Source organism: Pangasianodon hypophthalmus, chromosome 15, assembly GCF_027358585.1.
Source record: "Pangasianodon hypophthalmus isolate fPanHyp1 chromosome 15, fPanHyp1.pri, whole genome shotgun sequence".
NCBI lineage: Eukaryota > Metazoa > Chordata > Actinopteri > Siluriformes > Pangasiidae > Pangasianodon > Pangasianodon hypophthalmus.
In genome coordinates this window covers 8,225,800-8,247,867 of record NC_069724.1, presented here as the reverse complement: position 1 = coordinate 8,247,867, position 22,068 = coordinate 8,225,800, and the positions used below count along the sequence as shown (strand labels likewise).

At 40.9% G+C, this 22,068-nt stretch overlaps 1 protein-coding gene and 1 long non-coding RNA gene across 13 annotated transcripts in view; one reads left to right on the top strand and one right to left on the bottom strand.

The window, feature by feature from the left end:
- cadm1a (cell adhesion molecule 1a) overlaps nucleotides 1-22,068 on the top strand; it is a 311,796-nt gene that overhangs the window by 243,991 nt on the left and 45,737 nt on the right. For 11 of the 12 annotated variants that reach the window (XM_053240138.1, XM_026938557.3, XM_026938559.3 and 8 more), the window contains 4 exons: nucleotides 1,568-1,714; nucleotides 11,266-11,418; nucleotides 13,320-13,457; nucleotides 17,087-17,245. In XM_053240138.1, coding sequence (XP_053096113.1) covers nucleotides 1,568-1,714; nucleotides 11,266-11,418; nucleotides 13,320-13,457; nucleotides 17,087-17,245 — 597 coding nt within the window. Of the gene's footprint in view, nucleotides 1-866; nucleotides 1,425-1,567; nucleotides 1,715-11,265; nucleotides 11,419-13,319; nucleotides 13,458-17,086; nucleotides 17,246-22,068 lie in introns of those variants that run through there. The other variant, XM_034311087.2, reaches the window with a different exon arrangement.
- LOC113541535 (uncharacterized) overlaps nucleotides 4,722-22,068 on the bottom strand; it is a 40,875-nt gene continuing 23,528 nt past the window's right edge. The window contains exon 3 of the long non-coding RNA XR_003404177.3: nucleotides 4,722-8,166. This is a non-coding gene — a long non-coding RNA (uncharacterized LOC113541535). The remainder of the gene's footprint in view (nucleotides 8,167-22,068) is intronic.

The following is a 22,068-nucleotide window of genomic DNA, read 5'->3' as shown; positions in this document are numbered from 1 at the left end:
TCAGAAGCGAACCATCATGGAGTGGCCTCCGTTTAACACCGTCACCATGACAACCGCAGTGGCCCGCTGCGTGTTAACCTTCATCTGTAACCTCGCCGATAAACATGGGCTGCATTTGCATTTCCAATGTACCACCTCTCTCCTCATAGCCCCTTTGACAAGTCTTAAGGATCTTTCTCTCTCTCTCTCTCTCTCACACACACACACACACACACACAAACTCTCTCTCTCTCTCGAGGTTCATTTGTTTGCTCTGTTTTCACTTTCCACTCCTGGCAGCCTGATTGAAATCAGTTTTGTTAAACTGTCTCTCCTTATCGGGCGCCATCAGAGGATCCGATTGCCTTCTTCTCGTCTACTTAAACTGACAGGGCTCTTTAGTGGAGCCTGCCATCTGAAGCATGCAAATCATGCCACCTTTTTACCCCCCACCCCCCTTTTTTGGGGGGGGTTGCATAATTATTTAGCTCTGTGACTTGCCCATTCATGTTTTCTCATTAGTACTGGGGAGGGAGTGATGCTAAATATAGCATTCACTGTGTGTGTGTTTATCTGGTGATTTAAGCTGAGGGATGTCTCTCTTTGCTGGTATGTGATGATGATGTCCAAAATTAGACTCATGCTGAGACCTTGTTAGGCTATTCATTCATTAGGTTATTAATTCACGATTTTCTCCTTAGCCCAAATGTAGTTGATAAGCCAAGACGTGTGTGGTTTCCTTCTTTAGTTTTGTACCAGCTTAAGTTTTTGCAAGCTGCATGTCTCAATCATCACACATTTTCTTCAAAAGAATCAGCTGGCTCAGTAACACTATCTGTACACAAGATAGCAGAATAAAACAAGGAATAAAACACTTGGGGATGTGCTGCTATTAGACAAAACAATCACCAACAGGGTGGAGTTACTTGTTTGTTCATTTTTACAGATATTAGAATCCACAAGAGCAGTTTTGTTTTAGATACTAAACAACTCAGCATGTTGTGTGGTGTGTGTCTAATGATTTAACCAGATGAAACTGGTAACTATAAGCTTCTCTGCAGCTCCAGTACAATACTAAAGAAGGAAACCAAAGACAACAAACATGTCTTGGCTGATCAGTTATAGTTTGGGTCAAGTGGGGGAAGTTGTGTATATTTTATTTTTAGATGACCTGTTCCTTTAAAGGGTGCTGGGTCAAGGACACGCTCTGTATGTCCTCAGATAAAATAAAGCCCATGGGCCATGACTGACCAGCGTCCTCTGACCACCACTGAGATGAGATCATGAGCTTTGATTCAGTGCAGACGTGTGTATCATGGACACAGACTGGCTTATGAAACGCCACACAGGGAGGCGAGGGAAACAAAAACCCACTTTCACACTCTGTTGAGTATTCACACTCGCCCCAGGTGCATTTTGTCACTCACTCCTCATCATGCACTCCTGTAAGTGTTAGATTGTAGGGTTTTGGCCGCTCATGGGTTTTTATCTCTGCGTGAAGGAAATGGCTCTAACACAAACGCCATGTCTATTTTTTTCTCTTTCTTTCTTTCTTTCTTTCTTTCTTTCTTTCTTTCTTTGTCCACAGTCCAAAGCCAGAACCTGGTGACAGACAACATCTCCGTGGTGGAGGGGGAAACGGCCACTATCAGTTGTCGAGTCAAAAATAATGACGACTCTGTCATCCAGCTCCTGAACCCCAACAGACAGACCATCTACTTCAGAGATGTCAGACGTAAGTAGGGACTCTCTCTCAGTCGTACCAAAATACACACACATACTCTCTCTCTCTTTCTAGTCCTCTGTGTCTCTCTAAGAGATGGGCTCAATTTCTACGAGAAGGGCTGTGAGAGCATCAGACTAATTCAGTATGTTTTTCGAGGGCAGCTGATGGAGCGTCGCAGCTGTGTGCCAAGGGCACGTTGTTCTCCATGGCCCGCCTTGATCTGCCATGATCTGGCTCAGAACTCTCCAGCACTCAGCACAGCTGCACTTGTTTCATCAGAGCCGAGGCTGCCGCGCCATCTCCTTCTCCTCGGAGGCAAAATTACCCCACAGGAGCCTCGGCGATGGTTTCTTTCAAAGAGTTGAAATAAGAGGCATATTAAAGTAGCACGAAATCCATTCAAGTTCAGTCAGGCTCAATCAGGCATTCACTCTGCAGTGTTTTTTTCTTTTTTTTTTTTGAGGATAATGCTTACTTCTCTCTCCTCATCCTCACATGGATGAATGCTTCCAGTCTACAGTCTCATAAGTGCAGCCCGCGTTTCTTTTTCTTGCTTCTTTTTTTTTGACGAGATCTGCTCATTTCTTTTTTAAACGCACGTCTCTGTAATGATCCCTCCGCTCGTGGAGGTGGTGCCAGACTGAGTCATTGTACCCACGTTCCAGCTTGGTCTGTGAGAGAGGAGAAGAAGGAGAGGCTAATAATCACACCCTCACTCGGTAAATTCTTTATGTGGATCACACGTCTGTTCGGCTGTCAGTTCGTCTCCAGGCTTCGAATCATTAGAGGAGCTCAGAATCCATGCCGTGCAGCTCCGAGAAGGCCGTCATTATTGCTCAACGCCTTAATAAAAGTTTGATGGGCTCCTCTCCAAATCACCGTGACCGGTAATCAAAATTGATTGCTGCCATTTAGGAGGAACGGCATGTCTCCCCAAGGCCTGGAGGATTAAACCTGAGAAAACAATACAAATTAGATGCGGAAGAAGAGCAGACTGAAGAAAATGAGAGTGGGGGAGAAAGGGAGTGAGCAAGAGAGGGGGCGAGGAAATGAGAGAAGGGGTCGGAGAGAACGGGACAGTGAAAGACGCAAGGGGTTGAGGGAGAGTGGGAACAGAGGAACAGAGGGCAAGGGAGTGTGAGAGAAAGGGAGTGAGAGAATGACAGGGAAGTGAGGGAGAAGGGTCGGGAGAGAGAGAAAAATGGGAGGGTGAGAGGGAAAGGGTCAATGGAGAGTGGGAAAACAGAGTAAGGGAGTGTGAGAAAGAAGGGGTCAAGAGAGAGGGACAGAGAGCTAGTGAAGGGATGAGAGTATGAGATCGGGTGAGAGGGAGTCAGGAGAAAGAGAAGGGATGAGAGTATGAGATCAGGGCAAGAGATAAGCAGACGAATAACTATAAGGGAGAGAATGGGCAAGAGACAGTGAGAGAGAAGCAAGTCGGGGAGAATTAGAGAGAATGGACAAGAGACAATTACAGGCAAGTGAGTGAGGGAGAGTGAGAGAGAGGGGGACTTAAGAGAGAAACAGACTGGGAACCATAAAAGAAAGAAGGGGTAAGAGGCAAGAGACAGTGAGAGAGAAGAGGGTGAGAGAAAAAGGGTGAGAGACAGTGAGAGAGAGGAGGGTGAGAGAGAAACGGTAAGAGATAGTGAGAGAGATGAGGGTGAGAGAGAAAGGGTGAGAGACAGTGAGAGAGAGGAGGGTGAGAGAGAAAGGGTGAGAGACAGTGAGAGACAAGAGGTGAGAGAGAAAGGGTGAGGAACAGTGAGAAAGTAAGGCCGAGAGACAGAGAGAAGGGGTGAGGGAAATTGAGAGAGAAGCGGGTGAAAGAGATCACCTCAGCAGCCGTCGGCTATTTCCTCACAAAGGAAGTTGCTCTCGTCTCTCGCTCTCTTTGGGAATTCCTTTCTTCCTCATTGTGTTTACAGCCAGCATCATTTCAGTTGCAGGCCTCGCCTCAGCTAGATGGATTGCAAAAAAAAAAATGAAAGAACAGTCCTTTTTTCTTTCTTTCCTTTTTCAACTGTTTCATCAGCACACACTCCTTTGCTTTCTGATAACACAAAACAAGCTGTGTGTATGTGTTTGTGTCTTTAGGCTATGGAATGTTATGAATCGAAATGATTGGAGAATAAATACAATCAAATTGACCACAGCAAATTAGGGAGAAAGCATTAGCTTGGAAAGGCCACTATTTTGGTTGAAATTCAAATTGAGGTTGTTTGGAGCTGCTTTGTTTAGAAAACGACTTTAGGCCTTTTTAAGGAAGGTTAATGGCGGACAATCAGAGGAACGCACAGAAAAAAAAACTATTTAGGAGCTGATTATTTTCCTTCATTGTTTTTTTTTTTATTATTATTGGCCTTGCAATGAAGAATGTTAAAATTAAGAGTATATTGAAAAACGATTTGGGGTAAGTTGCACCAGCAGTGATTAGATTGAAATAAAGAACTTAGAGCTAATGATTTGGATGGATAAAGAAAAGAAAACAGCAACTACGGTATGTAGCTCCAGAGATTAATTTATTATTAATATTTCTTGCTTGCTTTATGAATTCAAACTCATTTGTTTTTCACAATTCATCTAATTTCAGAAATTTAAACCATCTCAGCTGCAAGTTTAAAATTACTGCCTAACAAGAATAAAGTATTTCAGTGTTCTTTGAAATTAAAACCAGGATTGAATAATGGCTTGAATGAAATCCTGATTAGTTAGGCATTCTTAGGTAACAATAAACAGATGGGTGAAAACTAAAGGAGAAATTGGTGTCTGGTATACTGTAGGGGGTATTTATTTATTGTGCAAGTCCACTTGTCCCCTTAGAATGAAGATTTACAGAGTTCACCTTTATCCTCTGATGAAACATTTCTATCATGATGGGCGTGGCCTCTTTTAGGATGACTCCGCCCCCATCCACAGGGCATGAAGGCTCATTGAATAGTTTAATGAGGATGAAAATGATGTAAAATCTTATGCTATGGCCTTCACACTTACCAGATCTCAACCTCATTAAACACATAAAAGGCATTTGTCAAATCGATGTCAGGGTGCACTGAAGCTGTTCTAGTGACTCGTGGTGGCCAAACACCTTACTAACACACTTTATGTTGGTTTTTCCTTTAAATTGTCACCCGTTGGTACATGTATATAGTTGAATAAAAATCTCAACTCTTGGCTTAATCGACTCTGATTTGTCTTTTGCACAGGCTTGCCATTTCATATTTTCATAAATAAGTACAAGGGAGTGGGCAGGGCTGACTTACAAAAAAAAGGGATGTGAAAATCCTCAGTGGTATTCAGAGATAGCTCAGCGGGAGAAGCTAACCATTTTGGATTTTCTCAGTCTCTTGAGAACTGTTCTCCACACACCAACACCCCCCTGACTGAGGAGAGTTCTTGGATCACAGCTGAATTTCTCATCGTCTTTCTTCAGCTCTCGTTCTCTGTTTCCTCCCTCTAGCTGTCTTGCGGTGCCAATTATGGATTTATCTTGCTTTTGGATCTTTCATGGAGAATGAAGAGTTAGAGAGGGGTCAGCTTCATTCTTGTTCACCAAAAAACACCTCCTAACATGCAAAGAGAAAAACAGCATCATGCTGGAGTGTCTCTAGCTGAAATTCGCCATGCTGGGAAGGCCCAGCGGCTCTGAGGCCTTTTCACACCGGCTGTTTGTCCTTGCTTTTGTCGTGTCTTTTACCCAGACGCTCTTGTTTGTTTGCGGGGTGCTGCACCGTGCCATCCTGAGCCGCTACCTCACTCTCTTCAGCTTAATCATAATCAAAACCTCAGCAGACATCCACTTCTGTGGCCTGCCAGCATAGGTCAGACTGTCTGTTCCAATTCCCTCAGATTGTTGTCGGAATAAGACTCAAAGCATTGTAGAATAAAGAACAAAAACCCTGCAAATGTAAAGAGAAAAATAAAGAATCCTGGAGGACTCGGGTTAAGGCAGTGTGCTCTCAGTGGGACACACAGTGCCACGCTGGGCTTCATTCTCCTGCACACCTGCAGGGAGCTGGACGACACCGACAAGCACCTCCATCCTCCTATCACTGGGGGACCACCACCCGTGGCATGCTGGGACATCACGCAAGCAGCACAATGTCCTATGTATGAGTCCAGGACTACAGCATCAGAAGCCATCCTCACAGTGGGAGATGTACCATTGTAGTTTAGATCACTTCTTTTTTCTTTTTTTTTGGCTTGGTTGTTTTGGGTTTTTTTAATTATTATGCTATAATCACCTCTGCGGAACTTAGAAAGTGCACCTTATACATTCCGTATAAACAGTTGTAAACAGTTTTAACAGTTCATTCAAAAAAATTCCCTTTTGGTGTCTGATGTTTGCTTGTTTAATTTTGCACTACAGCTACAAGGCTAGTGTAGCTAACAAGTAAGGAAAGCTTATAGCTGCCAGTTTAGCATTGTCCAAATTGCATGTCATAATAATCACACACTGTAGTGTGCCCTTGAACATATCATTTTTTAATCATTAAACAATAATCTATGTAGGATAGCACATTGTTTCATGACTTTTTATGTCCACTTTATACCTATACTTGTATTACAGAATTTATGAGTATACTATAGATCCATAAAAACTCCGGAGAATATTTGGAAACACTTCTATGTCCACCAGTCATCCTAAAAAGGCTAATATCATTAACATCAGATAACTTAACTTACCAGCTAACTGCTAGTAAAATAGCTCACATAGCCAAACTTGTCAAAATATACTCTAAGAACCAGGATGTTGTTGCTTACAAATAATAAACACAACATGGCATGCTGTTATAGAAAAATAATCAACAAAAGGGTGATGTGAATACAGTAACTTTACCACCCCGAAGTTGATTATTTTCCAATAACGTTTACCGAATTTACCGAAGTGTTTTATTCCTCTTATACCACAGCAATTAACTAATGTGTATAATTTATAATAAGTTATAAAAATATATCAAAGAATGACACATCACACATTTTATCCATTTACAGTTAGGTTTAATGTTGTGGAACATCTGCAGAACAAGTTAGCTCCTGTTCTAGCTTACATTATAACAGCTATAAATAGTTGTTCCCTCACCAGCTTTTTTCTTCCTCCCTCTTTTACATATAAGCCAAAAAAATGAGGCTTGTCATGTTACAGAGAAAACAGAAAGCCCTCCATCCTGAAGACAGCTTGAGCTTTACATCAAAACACCGACACTGACTGAAATCTTCCAGAAATGTTAAACACTCCTTACAGAAAACTGTGTGTTACAGGGTTATATAACCACATTTTTATCTGTTTATTATTAAATTATGTGAGCATCTGTCTATACACGTCCCTGTGAATTAGATGTTACTATAGAAATTACAACGTATTAGAACGAGTGCATTAATGTTTGAATTACAGCTGGCACTATGGTCAGAGCTGCTGTTATAGAAAATGAATCAACCCCTTCTGACCAATCGAGAATTCAGCAGTGCTGTAGTAGAACTGCCAGTTAATTACATCCCATTTGTTGCAGAAGTTATTCTGCTGTTTTATCAAATTATTTCTGCACAAATTATATCACTGAAGCCATCGTTGTCTTGTGAGGCGAGTGTGTGATGATTTAGCCTTTCATGCTTTTTAGCAACATTGGTTGTACCATTGAGGTAAGTGAAACATGGTGTAAATTTTATTTTTGGCTCAGCTATTCCTTTATCGTTTGTCAGACATTCAAAGATCCACATCCTCTGTAGCACTTTAATCATGAAATGCAGTCTGCCCTTTCTTTCTTTCTATTATTATTTGTTTGTTTGTTGTGTGGTTTGGCCCTGCTCTTCTGTAGAGCGAGGTCCATCTCTAGCCTCATACCCCACTCCTAAACCCCGCAGCCTGGCTCCCGGTCCTGACACGGACGTCTCTACTCTCCCAGAGCCTCGTATCTCGTCCCCATTAGAGCTGACACTGCAGTTATTCATGTTTCCATAATGCCCTAATTATTGCTGTCTCTCCACCTGACGCTCCGTCACAATAGATTACAAACTGCATTGGCCGCTTGCCCCTTATCAGTTTGCTTTAATCCCCCCGCACGTTCCCAATCAATAAATTAAATTAAATCATTAGCGCCTCCCTGCCCTCCCTCTGACAGCCAGATTCCAGCTTTCAAGCCGGCCACTCTAATTAGTCCCACATTATTCTAATAGCACATAAAAGACGCGCCACATGGGGTGAAGGGAAAGGAGTGAGAGCTCAGATAGTCTACAGCGCAAGAAGGCCTTCGCTTTCCTGTGCTTTACACTCTGACATTCTCATTCACCTGAGAGTGTGCACACATAGAGCTACACACCCGGGATGTTTTATTTATTTGTGTATTTGTTTGAAGATAACACCAGCCTGAAGACACGATCAAAGGTGAGAAAGACGTTTTCTCCTCCAGCGCTGGCTCCACATGTCGAGGCTACGGGCCATGGGAGAAAAGGAAGACTGACAACTGTGGGAAGAGAGAGAAATACAGACAAAGAGGCTGGTTAATCCAGCTTCACGTGCTCTGGATGGCTGAACAACTGCAGGGAAAGTGTGTGGGGGTCATGCTTGGAAGAGAGGATCGGAAGGAAAAAGTGCAAAAAAAAAAAAAGTCCAGTCACACTCAAGCAATGATAAAGACCTCTCCCTTCTTCCGCTGCCCGAATAGCTGTAGTAGCACTTTGGATTTTTTCCTCTCTTGGGTTATAAAATTTAAAGAGCATGGTTAACCAGCTGGAGCCCGGGACAATCAACACACCGCTCTATCAGCTCTCGCTCGCAGGAACCCATTGGCTCAAAAAGCTGTAATGATGACTGATTATTTCTTTTATTTATTTCCTCCAGATTTATTTATTTATTTATTTATTTATTCACGCTCCTCTTTTCTTCAGCCTCTTTGAACTTAGCCAGTGCTGGCGAGAACATCTCTCATTGTCATAAATGTTCTGCAAGAATTTATCCGGCAGTGGGGGGCATGCTTTTATCTCTCTCTCTCTCTCTCTCTTTCTCATTTTCTCTGTCTCTCTCTCGCTCACTCTGCCCTGCACTTTTCTCTATCATGTTCAGTGTGAAAGCAAGCCTAATGGACTCCTCATTATTCTTGGGGGAGAGGACTCTGAAAAAGTGTTTTTTTTTTTTTTTTGGACTCTGCATAATTAGGAGAGAAGCCCTGAACTCGATCTGAAGACCACAAAGTTGGGATCAGCATGCACCTCTCACTAGAACTTCCTCTTTAAGGGAGAAACAAGGTTGCTTCTGCTAAATTGACTGAGCGAGGAAGTGTCTAGTATGTTTGATAATCAGTAACACATAGACACCTATAGTCACATGGTGCTGTTGCTGGGTCAAAAGATAAGCAGGACTTTTTAGGAAATGGGCCACATTTCAGTTCACATTTACATAATTTTAAAGCCTTATCCACTCTGAGGATACATTTAAATATTTAGTTTTTCAACAATGTTAAAAAAAAAATTTTTTTTTTAAAACCCTCTCCCTTTGGAAGCCATAAAATTGCGCGTGGATTGCAGGAACTAGAGATATTTGAACACGGTGTCTAGTGTCCTGTGATAGGTCATGTGATCCTTGTTCCAACATACCCAAAGCAGAGAGTGAGTTAATTATTGTGGTTACTATATGTTTTGGTCACTCCTCTATAACTCAATATAGCTACTGTATAGACAAAGCTGACCTCTGAGAGCTCAATGTCTTTAACATTATTGCATGCATTATTATTACTGTACAAAATGTCTTTTTTTCTCATTACTTTAGTTTGCCTTCTTTGCAGACTTGCATAACATTAAACATCGTTAACAACAGATGTTCGTCTTTTGGCTGCTCCCGTTAGGGGTCGCCACAGTGGATCATTGGTCGAAGTATTTGATTTGGTACAGTTTTTACGCAGGATACCCTTCCTGACGAATCCCTCCCCAGTTTTATCCGGGCTTGGGACTGGCACTGGGGTCAGTTCCCTGGCTGGGAATCAAACCCTGGCTGCGGCAGTGAGAGCACCGTGGCCTAACCACTAGTCCTGCAGGGACCCTTAAACATTGTAAAAACAGCAAAACTACATAAATTGTGTAAACATCCTGCCTCAGGTAGCATGTGATAAACTTTTGTTATGAAAGCACAACTATCAGATATATCTATGTTGGTTTGACCAAAACTGTTAAATAATTTGATTTGAGAGTTTACTGATACACGGCATAAAAACTGTAACTTGCACAAAGAGGTTTATAATAATTCAAGCAATAATTCTGGTTTTAAAGTAGTAGCCAGCAGGTTTGTAGTTTTTATTATTATTCTTGTAATTGTTGTTGATGATGTTATTATTATGATTATTATTATCATTATTGTTGTTGTTCTTGTTATTTCAGTGCATCTCAATGTTGTTATAGTTGTTATTTAATTATTACATTATTAAGCCTAATTGGTAACTTTAATTGAATGGCTTTAATCCTAATGGCTTTACCCTAAAAAAAAAAACAAGTGTAAATAACTTAAACTCAAGTCTACCTGCAATATGACTTTAAAAAATTGTTTATGTGATGCAGAAGGTTTTGCATTTACATTTTAATGTGGTGCAACTGTGGGCGGAAAGTTCAGGAACAAAAAGCTGTCGTGACTCCAGTAAATAAATCTGGAAGTACATATTTGCCTAATATGCATAATTAATCTGTGCTGTGATCATAAGGGGGTCTGCTGAGAGTTTTTTCTTTGTTCCTAGAAAGAGTCCCGTGGGTGCAAAGAGTTTAAGAACCATAGGTTTTATTGCTTTTATTGCTTTTCTTTGTTCAGAGTTTGACAGTATTAGCCATGTAGCTCGCTGCCATAATAATGTTGCAAGATTTCAACAGGAGGTTTTCAAACCACCACAATACCTTTCACATCATATTCCATTCCAGCAGCATTTTGGTGTTCGGACTGAACCAGTTTTGCCATCTGAGAACGTCTTTTTTGGATGGAAACACACATTGACACACAAATGTTTTTTTTTTACTATCCTTGTGAAGACCTTCCATTAACATTCTTATTAATGCAAGTAATCAGGACTATACCTACACCTAAATCTTACCCACCACAAGGCTTTTGTTGTTTTTTTTCTTTTAATTAAAGCTGCAGTTTCTGTTAAAAATGCCTTGTGGGGACCAGCCAGGTGTCAGATATTACTCTACATGTGGGAATATTTGGACATGATAATGCTGTGCATGCTAATGTTACTAACACTAATGCTGTTGCTTACACTAAGCTTAGCCTCAGTAACCAAAATGAAAATATCTTTTAGTTTTTCAAAAAGAAGCAGTAAGAACACAATCATTTTTGTCAGGTCTAGGTGATTATGAGGACTTTTGACACTATCCTAACATTGGGGGACATGTGGTCTAAAGGTCTAAAAATATGCACACACACACACACACACACACACACACACACACACACACACACACAGAGAGAGATAGAGAGAGAGATCAAGGTATACAATGATATCCACTTCTTTAAGATGTTAAGTTTTGCTTTTTTCACCCATAACCCTCTCTCTCTCTTTCTCTCTCACTCTCTCTCTCCTCAGCCTTGAAGGACTCTCGCTTTCAGCTGGTCAACTTCTCAGACAATGAGCTGCGCGTGGCTCTGTCCAACGTGTCTCTCTCGGATGAGGGCAGATACGTGTGTCAGCTCTACACGGACCCTCCGCAGGAGGCCTACGCCGACATCACTGTGCTGAGTACGAGCCAAACACACATACACAAACTCTGCCATCCATCCTGCTGGAAACAAACAGGCAGCAACACACCTCTGTCCCTGAACATGTCCTTGTCTTGTTCATTTTAACAGCCTGAGGCTCAGGGTGCGGCAGTAATGAAGTAGCATCACATGCTGTAGAGCTTCATCATGTTTTTTATCAGAACAGTGTTTATGAGCTGTCATGGCTGAGGATGTTCAACACATATTTGCTATCTATCCTAACTGGAGACCTCTGAGACTTAGCCTGCGTCTGCAGCATTAGTTATAGTGCAAAGTAGCGCTCTTATGCTACAAACACTTATACACACTGGTACTATGTGGAAGGGTTTTGGAAAGCTCTCTATAGTCTGCATAACCACGTCACCTGTCACAGCTGCAAAGTCTGACAGAGGCCTTCAAAACCATTACACGATTCACGTACAGGAGCACATCTGCCCTGCGTCCTTGGGTGTGTTTATGGAAATGACACTGATTGGATTATTGATAAAGCAGTTTTTGAAAGTGTCACTAGTTATTTGCAAGTAATTATTTGAGTAATTATGGTGAAGTTCAGCTTCAGCATGTGGGAACGCATGGCATAATAAACATGTTATGGTTTTTAAGGTTAAAGTCAGTCATTATCAGGGAGCAAAAAGTAAAGCGAAATGTAACTAAAGTGAAAGTTACTAAGTGTCCACTGTATACAACGCTGTTGAATTCTCGATTCTCATACATCAGAAGGTGTTGATTCATTTTCTCCAACAGCAGCTGTCATTTATGTTCCAGATAACATGGTAAATGATAGATTTGTGCCTGTTTTAATAATTAATTTTTCCGAAGTAAAACTTGCATAGAGATTTGTAGGGTGGACACTAATACTAACAATAAACTGATTTTTGAAATAAAAAAAAAATATATAGATATAACTATTGTTAAAGTAAATTTAACAAAAGTATATAATCATTGTGAAGTTTTCTGTATGAAGAAGGTTCATTTACATTTATAAAAGGACTATATTTTCACATAGCAAGCTACATTGATGTCTTATTGAATTCAAGACAATGAAAAAAAAAGGTGAGTGAGATAGTGAGATAGCTAGTGAGATAACTTTTTGTGTAAGTGTAACTTTTTTTTGGATGTTCCACAGGTGTAGACTACAACTCTTGTGATCCTCAGCCCACAGCCTCACTCGCACTCACCTGATCACGCTAGCAGCTACTCTAAAGCTACAGCGAAGGCAGACAGACTCCTCATCAGCAATGTTAAACTAATCATTATTTCATCTTTATTACTGATAATAATAAATCTAATCTAGATAGCAAGCTAGACTAGTTAGTTAGTCAGTACTAGGACTGTTAAGAGCATTATTTTGGTAACAATGTGCCATTTTACATATCAGCACAAAGAGTGCAACCGCCAGTGCTTTTTCTGTAAAAAACTAATGCTAAGTGTGAAAGCACCCTAACTCTTCACTAAAGCTAGCTAGCTTGTAGTTAGCTTGCTAATTAATAAGTTGGCTACCATTTCAATGAGTAACTAGCAAGCTAAATACATAAAATATGTTTAAATATACCTATCTGGCTAGCATTACACAGTGGAGTGTGATATAAACATAAATAATTAGATAACTTGTGCGTCTTAACCAAGAGGCTATTTTTGTAGTAGCTAAACATTACTTTCATAAGCTAACTAGCTCAGCTTGGATGGGTCTTAGTCACAACTGGACTATGGCAAAAATCTATAACATACACTACGTTTAGACTACGTAAATCATAGAACCTTAAGGTTCACAAATCTTAAGGTTTGGTAAATATAGCATTCTTGTCTGTATTTGATTTGCTTGTCATAGTTGATTGACGGCTCGACCCTGTAACCCCCGTCTTCTGTGTTTGCTCCTTCCAGTCCCACCAGGAAACCCAATCATCGAGTCGCGTGAGGAAATTGTAAGCGAGGGCAACGAGACGGAGATGACCTGCACAGCTATGGGCAGCAAACCAGCCGCCACCATCAGATGGATGAAGGGAGACAAAGAGCTGCAAGGTGGGTTATTACACATGTATCCTGGACATAAAACACACCTCAGTACCTTTTTTATTTAGTTTAACAGAATTGACAGTTATGACATGTTTATTCCATCTGACTGATTTAGCGTTTTGTGCTCTTTGAATATAGGTGCTGTTCTAACACTTTTTTCCCACCTGTACTCTGTGCAGAGATGTGCCCTACAATTTTTCTAACACCATCTCATTTTAAACTAGTGCAGCTTTGTGCAGGAGCACCAGTGAGACCGAATGAAAGACAGGACCTGAGACACAAGGCTGTCTAGACAAGAGAACATTGCCTATTACAGTGCAGGGGAGAGCAGCAGCTCACAGAGCTACAAAATTCACAGTATACCTCAGTCCTGACCTTAGCTCAGACCTGAATTTACCTCAGACCTGACTTTATTTCAGTCCTGATTTCACCTCAGCCCTGACTTTACCTCAGACCTGCCCATACCTCAGCCCTGACTTTACCTCAGCCATGACATTTCCTTAGACCTGCCCATACCTCAGCCCTGAATTTACCTCAGCTCTGAATTTACCTCAGACCTGAATTTATTTCAGTCCTGATTTCGCCTTAGCCCTAGACCCTACCTAGAGATCAGTGTCAGGGATATACATGTTATTAGATACGTGTATAACTGTTCTGCGCTCTTTTAGAGACAAGAATGAACAGCAAGATGGGAAATGAGCAAGAAAAATAATGGAGTAAGGAAGCAACACGAGCAGCCTAGTGCCGGCACTCACTGTCTGGAAATTGCTTTTGGCCTTGGCGCCTTGCGGATTTATTTTTAATTAAATGTTCTCATCATTCAGCCTAATTACCTTCAGGATAATCAGGCTTTTTTAAATATCATTTAAAGGTTACACCCATCCAGCCCTGGAATGTAAACTCAGCTGTCCCACCATGCAAAGCTCTGGACTCACATACACACACACACACACACACACACACACGCACACATCTCTCAGTCCTGTTTTTTTGCTGCTTTTAATATTTCTCATTTGCACCTGGCACACGCAACGATATGCCTGGTGCCCAGTAAGATGAGCTAAATGAAAGGTAAGGGACAATGGACTCTGAAAAAAATTTCAGAGTTATTAATCTCCTGCTGCCAGATGAGAGACAGAGGCAGGATGGGTGATGGCCAGCGGGAGGCTAGACAGTCATTAGCCTGCTGTCTACACCCAGAAATATAACCTACCATTTCAGTTAACCTGCCAACAAGCTAAAATGCACTAAATGGATAAGAAATGTATTTTTAGAAAGGTGTGCTGCATTTAAAAAAAAAAAAAAAAGGTTCCTCAATGCCACAAGTTCACCCCTAAATCCTCAGCTCGTTCTCGCTAACGAGGTAAAATTACAGCGGAGCATCAGGACTGACGGAGGATGAAGGGAGCATGAGCGAGGCCAGGATCTGAGCAGGCTAAGTGCTGAAATCAGTCGGTAGCCTGCTTTCTTTGATGTTCAGCCTACTGTAGCATCATGTTATCAGACCTAATCAGAGCGCACGGTTGCATTTCAGAAATGCCGAGCTGATATTGAGCTGAAGAAAGTTGTGAATGACAGTGATTGACCTGTGATTATATCTCTAGCAGGTGTGATTGGGGCATTGTGGGAGGTTGACATTAGAATGAGGAAAACACAGGCTCTATTAAAGCACTCATGAAGCACAGTGTGTAATCACAGGCTGGGAATGTTCCTCCCTCTGATTATCCCTCAGGTTGTAAGAATGCTACAGGTAGTCAGCTCGAGGCCAGAAACGAGCAGAGCTGTCCGTATTACTGTAGGCTTCCACAGCGCTGTCTACACTCATTTGTTAATATGGTGTGAAAGGCCTCTCATTAAAAGTGTATGGATATGGATTATTGGTGAGTGTGATGGCGATGATTTGCAGATGCAGCTGTGCAGTGAGGCTCGTCTCTGTGTGCCAGCTGTCAGACTCAGCTAAGGATCACAGACTCACTACTTAAAAATAACTGACATCAGCATTCTTTCTTTCTTTCTTTCTTTTCTATAAATGTTTTTCAACATTTATTATCATTTGTTTGTTTGATTGTTTGATTGATTGTCTTTTGCTCTATAATTTCTTTAAGCATCTGATTTTTTAAATGTGTTTATTTGTTTGTTTGCTTATATGTTTCTCTTTGTAATTTTTTTGCCCATCTGTTTTCATCATTAGTTTGTTTGCTTTCTTCTTTATTAGTTTGTTCTTTTACTTATTTATTTATTTGTTGATTTACTTGTTTGTTTACATTTTTTGTTGTTGTAATTTCTTTGCACACCAGTTTTTTTCAAAACATTTCCTTGCTTGTTTCTTTCTTTTTGTATTTCTCTTACTAATTTATTTACCCATCTGTTTGTTATAGTTTTTTAAAAGAATTATTTGTTTGTTTGTTTTGTTTTTTTATTTGTTTATTTATGTGTTTGTTTATATCTTTATTTTTGACTTTCCCCACCTTTGTTTAAAGGTTTTTAAAAATGATTTTTTTTTCTTTCATTCATATTTGTTTGTTTATTTGCTTCTTTGTTTATATTTTTATGCCTCCGAGACTTAGTTTTTTTGGTTGTCCGTGTTTTATGTGTCTGAGATTTGCATTAGCACAATAACTCAAGAGCGAGTGATTGAATGTTTGTAGGATTTATATGATATCATCGTAAGCTCCAGATGAACTGATTTTGGAATTGATCGAAACATGGTCAAGGTCACATCAAGGTCAAACAGTTCTTCAATAGCTTCCTTCTTGTTTGAATTATATTTTAAAAGTATTTCAGGCAAACAAATTAGTAACAAGATGTAGTCCCCATTGGCATTGATTTTTACTTGTTATATTTGTAGGGTTTTTTTGCCTGCCTGTTTTTTTTTTAAACATTTATTTTTTGTTTGCTTCTTTCTTTCTTTCCTAATCACTAATGTTTTTATTTTTTCTGTTCTTTTCTTTATTTCTTTTTGCCTTTAGCAATTTCAATTCTTCACCAATTATAATGATTTTTCATGGCAACTCTTCCACTCCACTTCAGGATTTGTGTTGAACAAAGTCATAGCACAGCACAATAGCTTGTATGCGTTTCCTTCTTCTTCTCTTCTCTTTTTGCCCACCTGCCCTTCATCTGCCTCATCCCTCTCTCTCTCTCTCTCTGTGTGTGTGGTTGTAGTTTGTACTGTGGCTCTGAGCCCTTAATGTGCTCCTGGTCTAGTGCTGCTGTAGACAGAATCCTGCAGAGCCTCTACACTCGCATTTCTTGATATACGCAGAAACTGTGTGGGTTTTGTGCAGCACTCCCAGCCCCTGATGGTGCATAGCTTGGGTTTGTTCAGCCCTTACTTCAGCCCACTCCCCCTCCGCTGGCTTATTAACTCTACACAATGGTGATTTGCTGAGTTGTGTTATGTATCCTTGAGAGGCACATTTAGTCTCCTTGTGCATTGTTTATGCTGTTGTTAACTTGGCTGAATAAATTCGGGGAGGCATAGCAACTAGCACTGCAAGACTGCTGCTGTTTTTCCAGTTAAAAAGATGAATAAATACACAGTTGATATACTGAAAGGAGAGCGAGGGAGAGGTGGATGAAAGATTCTACACTGAGGTTAAATGCGCTGTTCTTTTTTTCTGTTACTCTCACAGGAAAGTCCAAAGTGGAGGCCACATATGACAGAATGTACACTGTAACCAGCTGGGTAAGGCTCACTGTTACAAAGGAGGATGATGGTGTTCCTGTAGTCTGCATTGTGGACCACCCAGCAGTCAAGGACTTTCAAGCTCAGAAATACCTGGAGGTGCTGTGTAAGTAGTGTGCAGTGCTTTTAGCCAAAAAAAAAAAAAAAAAACAAGAAAAACAAGGTCTGCTTTAAATAGTGAAAAAACTACTTGTTGGAGCACATTAATGGTCAATCTAAAAATAGCTTTTCTTTGATTCAATCTTGACCTTTCATTCAAAATTACATTCAAATCTCATTAACACTAGTTTCCACTCACCCCAAATGCAGTCGATAAGCAAAGACATGTCTGACATTTTTGCTTTAGGAACTATGAGGCTCCTGTAGCTACACTATATGGCCAAAAGTATGTGGACACATGACCATCACACGCATATGTGGTTCTTACCCAAACTGTTGCCACAAAGTTGGCACACAATTGCATAGCATTACAATTTCCCTTGTTCCAGCATGATAATACTCGTGTGGTCAAAGCGAGGTCCATGAAGACATGGTTTGCCAAGGTTGGAGTGGAAGAACTCGAGTGACCTTCACAGAGCCCTGACCTCGACCCCACTGAACACCTTTGGGATTAACTGGAATGCCGACCGTGCCCCAGGCCTCCTCACCTGACACCAGTGCCTCACTAATACTCTTGTGGCTGAATGAGCAAATCCCCACAGCCATGCTGGAAAGCCTTTGCAGAACAGTGGAAGTTATTATAACAACAAAGGGGGGATTAAATCTGGGATGAGATGTTCAGGAAGCACATATGAGTGTTATGGTCAGGTGTCCACAACTTTTGGCCATGTAGTGCATCAAGTATCAAGTCTGTATCACCCAAAAGCTTTTCCATAAGTTCTTTTCAGTATTCACTATATGGAACTATTTACTCTGTGCACTGTGGTGCCAGCATTTATAGTTAATTTACGATTTTTGTTTTCTTGCTATGGTGATACAGGAGACACTTGAAAACTATGCTTTTCTGCTTTTTCAGGGGAAAAGATTGTGGAACGTGAAAGACATGAGTTTACTTCTGGTGGCGATTACTTTCACTTTTGTGCCAGCTGTATCTAGGTGAACTTTGTCTTGTACTATGCTCTGGGGTTTTGCGGTTTTGTTTTTATCGCTGTGCCTGCTAGGATTTTCTTGTTAGTGGTTTTGGCACTTCTAGGTGTTTACCAATTTAAGTGAAACTATGTAAATATCTGCATAATTTCCTGCTTTCAAACTTTGGGAGGCTGGAATGATACCAGATTTCACTAAAACAAAGTGATTCTGGTTGTCCAAGATGGCTGTTCGAAACATCACAGTGTTCAGCTTGCAGCATGGAGTTTTGTTCATTTTTATAGATTACTGAAAGTGATACAGTGTCATAAACCACATTTCCGTTACTTGTTAGCTGCATTAGGTTCAGTGCAAATCTGAAGAAGCTATCATGAGACACCAACCATATCTTCTCTGACTACATTTGAGGTTAGTGGCGTGTAATTGTGTTAATTTGAGTTTCTCTGGAACTCTGGAGGATTCAGAGAGAAAGTTCTGCTTGCTTTTTTGCTCTTTTTTTTCCTCTAATTTTAATAATGGTGTTGTCTGCATTTTTTTCTGCATACACACTTTAGATCAGACCCAGCACTGAGTGAGTGCCAAAAGATTAAGCAGGCCTCCATGCTTCAGTAACGAAGCACTGACACTGTCTCACACTGCTGGTTCGTACTTGCCTCCAGTGGCCTTGTGCTTCTACGCTAGTGCTGGGAGGTACACTGGTGGAAATGTGTCAGCTGGTTTGTTTGGTCCATGATTAAGTGTCTTCACGTAGTCTTCGTGATCATAGTATTTCCGAGAACATCATGGTAATTGGCAGCGAAACGGTGTAGAGACGTTCAGCCACATTTTGACTGTGTTTTAGGGTTCACTATAACCTCTAAACTCTACTCTAAAAAATAGGGCTACTCTTAGGGGTTCTTCATTTCCTGAAGAAGTTCTTCTTATTGTTTCTGCAAGGAAAGCACTCTTTATTATGGGTAATACATAGAACCTTTAAAGGTTTCTCCAGAGCGGGTGGTGGATGGATTTTTCTTAGATAGCATTTTCACAAAAAATACCATTACTGCCCAAAAGTTTGGAAAATACAGAATTGCTTGCCCATATCACCCAACCGTGTTCCTCGCTGTTGGTGATTTTTTCTCTAGAGGTTTGTTTGTTTTCATCGCATGCCAAGCCAGGACTAGCACTTCCCACTACACCTTCCTTTGAGCATTGACTGAAAATCAGTGCTTGTACCTGACCTTTCTCTGACACAGACAAGCCCAGATCATCATCCAGGCAGCTGCCCTTTGGCTCGACTGGGCTTAAAGCAGGAAAAATGAACCCATTCCCTCCATGGAGTTTAAACACTACCCTTTCTCTCTGCTCTGAATTCTGGCTCCTGCAACAGTGAAATAATCAGCAAGAAAAATCTATGAGAGTGGGCAGCATCAGTGGAGAGTTTATTTACAGAATAGTAAAATTCATTGCTGTGGATACTAAATAAGCCCAGAAATATTGATGGCTGTGCCTTGCCACAGTTTCACTCTGTTGCTCGTCAGCACCTTTGTACCCCCCCGGCATGAGAGAAATGAAGTTTGGCAACTTGAGGGAAATGCCAGTGGTGCTGAAGAGAGCGCCGGCAAATGGTTGTGTTATTAAAATGAGGCTGACCTTTTCGTTTAGTGCCCTCCAGTCATTGTGTGCGAGCTGATCCAAAAGCTAGCAGCAGAGCTCTTAGCCAGTCTCTGCACCTGAACACCCAGGAGAGGAAGCTGCTCAGAGGAATTGATACAGGGGTGCCTTCAAAGCTGGAAGCATTCGCTCGGTGCCTTTCATGCAAAGAGCTTAAAGATAAGAGAGAGAGGAATGGGGAGCATCTCCACTGCGCTGCCGGAGACAAACAGGTGGATATTCCTCTTTAACCACAGCTTCAGAGCAGACCGCTCTCCACAGCCCTGGCTGTCCATCACCAGGAGGGCAGCCTCACCACTGTCAGCATGTAATTTGGACAGATGGACAGCGAGCAACAGATCACTTTTTTGTTGGCCACAAAGGTCATAATGGAAAAAAATGTTTGGGTGGCCAGAAGAACTGACACATTTGATTATGACAAAGAGCTTTGAGATAAGTAAGGAACAAAACACAACAGGCATGCTGTTATATGAAAATAATCAGTGCCGCAGTGGTATTGAGTGTTGATTATTTTCCAATAACAGCACATCCTGAAGTGTTTTATTCCACTTATACCACGGCAGTCTGCCAGCAATTACATTTTTAAGTTAGTAATGATTGACACGTCTTGTTTTTTTTTATCCATTTATAGTTGCATTTAATGTCGTGGAACATTTTATGTTATAAGTTACAGCAACTATAAATAGTTGTTCCCTCACCAGCCTCTGTTTCTTGTTAATAAGACAAAAAAAAACAACGCAGGTTGTCACATTGCCAAGAAACTGGAGAGCACAAAGTCATCTGTCATCGGAAGACTCTCCCATGTTGGACAGCTTACTGACTGTTACAAAACACTGACGTTAGAGACTCCTATATAAACATCTCTTTACAGAAATCTTTACTATATAATAGATTCCACATTTTACTTTGTTAAATAACAGCACAGGAAAGTGGAGTAGCTGCATTAAGTCCCTGTGAATGATGTTGATGTCATAAAAAAAATTAATCAATGGAATAAGTCTCCTTATTTTATACATGGGACAGTGTGAATTGTGTGTAACCTAATTGACAACAACACTAGCCACAGTGCTGTTAGATGTAATGAGACATGCAGCCTTTCCAACAAGTGTTTGTTGACTTTGGCAGAGATGTAACTCTCAAAGTCATACACTACTGATCTGTTATAACATACACCATTTGATCTGTTAAGTCCAGATTTCCCAGCTTGTGTCAACACAAGCTGGAGCTAAATTCTTTCTATTTGGGTGTCTCTCAACAACAACACTCTGTGTCTTCATGCTAATTCACAATGCACGCTGTGAAATCTGGCCAATTTACATTATTAACCTGCTGTTACAAATACCAGCATTCTTTCCTAGGAACATACTGCTTAGCGCACATGAAATGCCCCATAATTGTATCAATGTCATTACAGTTTTCACATTGTAATCTACCACTGTGCTGCTGTGCATACAGCTGGGCACACAATGCACCATAGCACAGACATGGCACTTCCAGCTCCATTATGGAGAGAATATTAGATTTGGAGCCCTTCGAGAAACTGCAGGCCTGGAAGCAGGCCAGCCTATGGAATGCAGTATATATCAGCCATTACAATAAGCCATTGCAAGAGCCTGACTACCTGCAAAGAAGGTTTTTTCAAGGTGAGACTATGCTGCCCAGTCTGAACCAGCTGTATGGCTGTATCCATTATCTCCACTGTATGGGCAAAGATAATGGAGGTGTTAATGATGCCAAGAGTGGTGGTGAGCCCATTAACAAAACCCACCATTATCCAATCTATTATATTTATTATTGAGTTCTTATAGTTATTAAGTGGTTTGACTGCACACTTGATGGACACAAATGGGTTTAATATAAACCTCAGTAACTCAAAAACAAGTAGCCAATAAAAAATGGCAACTTGGACCTACTATGCTATGTCAGTGAAAAGGTCAAGACAGAAAAAAAGCTCTTTGTCTTGGAGTCCAAGAGAGCAAAATTGGCCGTGATATCTGGGTGGGAGGGATGGCATACTTTCTCTCCCCCATCAATCACAGAGACACTAGCCAATCATGGGACTCTGTGACCTAATGGAAGTGGAAAAAGGCAGATGGTGCAAAAGGCAGATGGCTGAGTGAGTTACTCTGCCCTCTGATTCAACATGTGGAGGAATTCGTAAAGATCCACAGTTTGCTGCCTTCATGTTTC